General features: G+C 34.5%; 1 protein-coding gene across 1 annotated transcript; it reads left to right on the top strand.

The window, feature by feature from the left end:
• The first annotated feature begins 1,657 nt into the window (after positions 1–1,657).
• Positions 1,658–5,272, top strand: LOC145797745 (uncharacterized). Its single transcript, XM_082885159.1, has 4 exons — positions 1,658–3,864; positions 3,937–4,109; positions 4,293–4,429; positions 4,535–5,272. Exons 1-4 carry the CDS (start codon positions 1,658–1,660, stop codon positions 5,270–5,272), a joined length of 3,255 nt encoding a protein of 1,084 aa, XP_082741285.1.
• Positions 5,273–6,911: the final 1,639 nt, after the last annotated feature.

The raw sequence follows: 6,911 nt of genomic DNA, 5'->3' as shown, positions 1-6,911 counted from the left end.
TGTATCTAATTCTATATACTAATTCTCATTTATAGCAACATTACAGAGCTTGAAAAATTTATTTGAAAATTAAATGAATTGTGAATGTTAATCATATTAAGGGTTGTTTTGAAAAGTTTATTTTTGATTTTTTATTTATTTATAAGAAAACGTATAAAAACGGAAAGAAAAGAGTTGACTATTTTTGTAATATTTTTTAATTTATTCCCAAAACAGCTTTAAGTTTCATTTTGTATTTGCGGTGTACTTCTATAACCTTTTCTTTTACATCAATAAATCTTAATTTTTGATGAAGAAAATAGGTGAGATTAAGTTTAATTTTACGCTATATACTTTATTTATGTTTTGAATTACTTTTACTAGCTCCCTTTGTGCCCTTAGCATTATGCACCTTCATTTAAAAAGGCACGTTGGATGCCAAACAAAATTAGTGACAAAAAACTGAGATGCGGAGACCTGATTAGTATATATAATATCTTTGAGCTTTGTCTGCTTGAAGTGAATATCTTTTTAATGTTCTGAGATCAATATCTTGCTTTTGGTGTTCTGATATCATATTCCAATTTGTCTTTCATTTGTGTTTCAGTTTGATGCATTTCTCCATGGATTTTCTTATTGATGTATCTGTATATTGTACACTCTCTTTGTACGTCTGCAATTTTCATCAAGAAACTTTTATTTTGTTGATTTTTTTTATTTAAAAAAAGTCAATATATTTATAAAATTAAGGGTAGCTTGAGTCTATATGTTTGGGATGATAGATTTTGGCTAAAATAGTCAATAAAAATAAAAAATATTAAAATAATCAATAAGATAAAATATTATATATTACATATTACATATTAATTAATTATTTTTTCTCTCACAACTCTCGATTTAATGAAAATTGGAATATTACACCCAACAGATTAGCATATCTTGCTTTAACTTCTCTAGACTTCGTATATAGTTGAGTAAAGAGAAAATCAAACAGAGTACTAACTGCAGTAACAGGCCATAAGTACTAAATTATAGTCTCGGGGCATTCATTGGAATTGTCGCATGTGGCTATCAATTCTATTGGCATCGTTCATTTCTTATATGCAAAGCTCCTTAAGTACATTATTAAGTTCCTCTGCATAATTTAATCACATTTTGTTTACTGAGTGAAATGTGAGCCAGAATAGTTATTATTTCCCAATGTATTATTTTTTCAATATCCCAATTTACTTGATAGATGTGTTAATTCTGGTATTCGGGGCATATATATATTTTTCACGTGCAGTTCAATCATAACATTTTGCATTTGGATATTTGAGTACTTAAATTGACAGCTTTAGAAACTCAATGTGGCATATTGTGGGTTTTCTTTTTGTGTCATGTTATCTACTTTTTACTCTCAGCTAACTGCTTTATTGGTTAAATTTTCTACAAATTATGATATTTGTCTTCTTATTGATGGTTATTTCGCTGTGGTTTATGTTTTGGTTATGAATACTTCTTCTGTTTACGCTAAATTGCTTTGGCTGTTTTCTCACGTGATTTATGTGTGGTTGTAATTTATATAACTCAGTATAATCATTGGACTTGAACTTTTTTTTAATTAAAGTATATATATATTTTTCTATATAAAATTTGTTCTATTCACCTAACTTTAATTAACTCGGCATAGTCAGACATGGACAAGAGTTGGATTGTATTAGGTAGCACAGTTGATGGAAGGATAAGTCGGGCATATAATGATGGGGTAATATCATTTCTTCGTTTTGCAATGGCGGTTATCGATCGAGATGGTAAAATTTTGTGCCCTTGTCGAAAGTGTGTGAATGTTGTTCGTCAAAATTTTCAAATTGTTCAAATTCATTTGCTGCAACATGGGATTATTCCAATTTACACTATCTGGCACGTGCATGGGGAACCCCGTGAATCAAATGAGGCTTGTCATCATGATATACCCGTTGAGGGCAATGAGGTTTTGGGAGGTATTGATGCCTTAGTGGAAGATCAAATAAGAGGGGAATCAAGTAATACAACTCAAGAGGAGGAGGTTCGCACTTTTGATAAATTATTGAATGATGCCAAACGTGAGGTGTACCCAGGTTGCACAAATTACACTTTGTTAAAATTTGTCATCGAGATACTTAATATGAAGGTAACAAACCATTGGAGCAATAAGTCAGTTGACATGATGCTAGAGTTTTTAACAAAACTTTTACCGAAGGATAATTTGGTTCCAAAGTCAACTTATGAAGCTAAAAAAATACTACGTGAATTGGGTTTGTCATACGAGCTCATTGATGCTTGTGTAAATGATTGTGTGCTCTTTTGGAAGGGGAATGCAACACTAGATAAATGTCCGAATTGTAAGGCTTCTAGATACAAGACAAATCATGGTAGAGGTAAGAAAATCTCTCGTAAGGTTCTTCGGTACTTCCCGTTAACACCGAGATTGAAAAGGTTGTACATGTCGAGGAAGAGAGCCGAGGATATGAAATGGTTCAAGGAAAAATGTCTAGATGACGGTGTATTGAGGCATCCTGCAGATAGTGATGAGTGGAAGGAATTCGATACACAACATCTTGAATTTGCCTTGGAGCCTCGGAATGTGAGGCTAGGGTTGGCTACTGATGGTTTCAACCCTTTCGGAAATATGAATAACTCATATAGTTTGTGGCCTGTCGTACTCATTCCGTACAACTTGCCACCGTGGTTTGCTATGAAGGACCCATTTTTCATGCTGTCATTACTTATTCCTGGTGAATCACAACCAGGAATTGATATTGATGTCTACATGAGACCTTTAGTGGAAGAATTGAATGAATTATGGAACAATGGTACATTAACCTATGATGCCACGACTGGTGAGACTTTCTGCATGCGTGCAGCTTTGTTGTGGACGATACATGATTGGCCCGCATTTGGTGACATTTCTGGATGGAGAACAAAGGGTCATTACTCTTGTTACACTTGCAATGATGAACCATATTTTGAATCTTTAAGAAGTAAGACTGCGTACAGTAACCATCGATGCTACTTGCCTGATGACCACCCAGAAAGGCGAAAGAGTAGAGCATATAATGGCAAGCATGAAAAACGGAAGAGATCTTTGGTGATACCGATAGAAAAGATTGAAGAACAATTGGGCAGCGTGACGGGTGTCACATATGGAAAACATCCAAGCAACAGGAAAAGACATCGTCAGAACCCAAATTGGACAAAGGTAAGCATCTTGTATGAGCTACCGTATTGGAAGAAAAGGAGGCTTCGACACAACATTGATGTCATGCATGTGGAGAAGAACTTTAGTGAAAATGTTTTTGGAACGATGTTGGGAATTGATGGGAAGAACAAGGATACAGATAAGGCACGAATGGATTTAGAAGATATGAATATAAGGAAAGAATTGTGGCTGACAACAAATCCCGATGGATCATATGTGAAGCCTCGAGCCAGCTTCTCACTGACCCCTAAAGAGAGAGAGGGTTTCTTTGAATTCTTGAAATCAGTCAAGTATCCAGATGGGTACACGGCAAACATTTCGAGATCAGTGAATGCAAAAAATGGTAGATTAACAGGATTGAAAAGCCACGACTTCCATGTACTTATACAACGGATTCTTCCTATTGGGATGCGTGGTTACGTAGATAAAGAGATCAGTACAGCACTTTTTGAGTTAGGTAGCTTCTTCCAAGATCTATGCTCAAGGACATTGAAACGAAGTGAAATGGAGAAATTAGAGGAACGTATAGTACTCATACTATGTAAATTTGAAAAGATCTTTCCTCCAGCCTTCTTCGATGTGATGGTTCATTTGGCCATTCACTTGCCACGTGAGACTATTCTCGGAGGACCTGTGCAATATCGGTGGATGTACCCGATTGAAAGGTAATTTCTAAAATTGTACTTTCAAATAAAAGGTATAGATTATGTTGTGTGCCTAACCATACTCCTAATTAGGTTTCTCGGAGCTTTGAAAAAGTTTGTCACCAATCGAGCTCGACTAGAAGGTTCTATTGCAGAGGCTTACATTGTCAAGGAGTGCATTACTTTTTGCTCAATGTATCTTGAAGGGATTGAAACCGTGCATAATCGAGATGCACGAAATGAAGATTATGGAGTACGTCGTGAAGGTTTGATAATATTCACCGAAACTGCTCGTCCTATTGGCCAAATTAGAAAGCATGTTGAGATGTCATAGGAACTTCGTGATATTGCTCATTGGTTCTTATTATACAATAGCCCTGAGATAGAGAAGTATCTTCAGTACGTGTTTCTTATAATTATATATATTTTAACAATTTTCATGTTATTAGTCATTAATAATAGTAGTATTTCACACATTAACCAAAACTATTTGAGTAGGGAACATAAGAATTTGTTACAAATTCCCACTGGACAAGATATAACTCAGATACAACAGAAGGAATTTCCGAAGTGGTTCAAAGAATATGTAAGTCATTTTTAATATTCACAATTGCCCAAACACTATTAGGCTTGTATAAAATACAAACATTACTAACATAATTCAACTGTTGCACATTGCATGTGGATGTAGATAAATAGATTGAGAGTTGATGAGGCACCAGAAGCAACCGAAGAATTGTGGTCATTAGCGAATGGTCCTAATTTGCTAGTGAAAGAGTACTCGGGTTGTATAATCAATGGTGTAAGATTCCATACAAAGGAATTAGACAATCGTCGTCAGAGTCAAAACAGTGGTGTGCTTATCGAAGGGGACTACAAGGGAGAGATGCACGAATTCTACGGTCACTTGTGTAATATTTGGGAATTTGAGTACATGTGTCAAAATAAAGTTGTTTTGTTTCAATGTGAATGGTACAACACCGGTAACACTGGTAGAAGTAGAACAGTACGAGCTGACACATATTGCACAAGCATCGATGTCACAAGCCGATGGTATCAATCTGACCCTTTTATCTCGGCTAGTCAAGCTAAGCTAGTGTTCTACCTGAATGACACCAAATGGGGGCAACCTTGGCAAGTCGTGCAACGGGTCGAACATAGAGGTGTGTTTGATGTGCTAGAGGTTAGTGATGGAGAACCACCAGATCAACCAGTATTTAATGATGCATTCCAACAAGAAAACATTAACTCAGTTGTCCCGATCAACATTGAAGATATTATTCGATTTCATAGGGATGATATTGAAGCTGAGGTTATTTCAAATAAAACAAAGAGAGATGGTAGAGATGACGAAGAAGATGAAGAAATTAGCATACTTGATGATGATATGGATCATGATATGGAACCTGATATGGATTATGATATGTAGTTTTTGTTTTTTTTAGGTTTCTATATGGACATTTGTTTTTAATGCATTACATGGTTATGCTATATTTTGTTACGTCTCTTCAAGTAAAATTATGCTTTATATTTTATGTTTTATTTCAATTTATGCTTTTTAGTTACCAAAATGGCCAAAGGGGAGAAACAATGGGTCAAACCAGGTTTTCTAGCGAAACAGAAGCGAACAGAGTACGAAATGGAAAGATATAAGACAATCAAGAAGAATAATAAAAAAATGGATGCTCTACAATTGAAGCGTATAGCAGCTTCTTTGATGGGTTCTACTCAGCCCAATCGTGTTAATCAGAAGGGAAAGAACATTAGGGTAGATGATGATGACTACATACTATCAGATCATGAGGATGACACTGATGCTGAGTCCTTTGAAAGTGTTGACGATGAGGTACTATATGTATGGCCATTCATTTTTTTTTATTATGTCACCGATATCTATATATTTCTTAATGATGCTTTGTTAATACTATCTTTATATTTCTGTATACTTTATTGGATGAATAAGTCATAAAATAAAACTAGAAAATATACATCCTACATACAACAATAAGCATACCAAAGCAAAGCTAAAGGAAAAAAAAAACCTTCTGCACAACCTATAGGAGTAAGTTAGCTGGAACACAAATGTATAACGAAATAAGACATAATTTGACCATGTTGGAAACACCAATACTAGGATTAGTGCATGTGTGTAGCCTAGCCCTTATAATATCAGTAAAACACATGCCAAACACATTTGGGCCCTTTGGGGAATCACGTTTGACACACTTAAAAACACATTCGGGCCCAAAAGCAATTCTGTGTTGGAGTTTGGCAATACATAATTGCATTTGCTAAACATGTCCCAATGCAGAAACCCATGCCAAATGTTATTATCCATGTTTGGAATCTCTGCCAATTATGCCTCTCATTTTTAGTTTTTAAAAAAATGAAAAAAAATAGACATGTGCATGCAGCTACCAGGACTTGACCTTCAACAGCTCTGTGGGATCACGCCTCAACATCCATTATCGACTTAAATATTTTCAAACTATACAATATATTTATATAATCCATCCATACAAATGAAACATTTTTTTGCTTTGTTTTATTTTTTATATTCTGATATACTTCCATGAATCAAATAAATGTTAAAATAAACACAAGCAAACATACACAACTATATATATATATATGTGTGTGTGTGTGTGTGTGTGTGTGTGCGTGCGCGAGGCATATGCCTATCTAGTCATTTTTACACATTTAAAAGCACAAAAAATACATATTTTATAGTAGATTCTTATTTGGTTGAAATTTTTATGTATCTAATATATAATCAAATATTATATCGCTATAAAATAGGTAAATGACTTGGCATTCCATAAAACAAATGGTCAGATAGTCACTCTTGACAACTACTAAGACTTCTGATCATGGCATCCAAAGAAAACCAATTATGCATAAGCAAAAGCTATCTCAAAGGGGCCCATAAGCAATCTTCTTTTCCCAATTTTATTTGACAGATTAATATAAATATTTAAAAAACCAATATTTGAGATGATTAAACAAAAAATAATAATAAAGTCGGCAAAGTACCTGTACTGGATTTAGACCAGAAAATGGACATCACA

This window comes from Camellia sinensis, chromosome 8, assembly GCF_055761805.1.
Source record: "Camellia sinensis isolate YWXY chromosome 8, ASM5576180v1, whole genome shotgun sequence".
In the NCBI taxonomy this organism is placed as follows: domain Eukaryota; kingdom Viridiplantae; phylum Streptophyta; class Magnoliopsida; order Ericales; family Theaceae; genus Camellia; species Camellia sinensis.
This window is presented reverse-complemented; position numbering and strand designations above follow the sequence as displayed.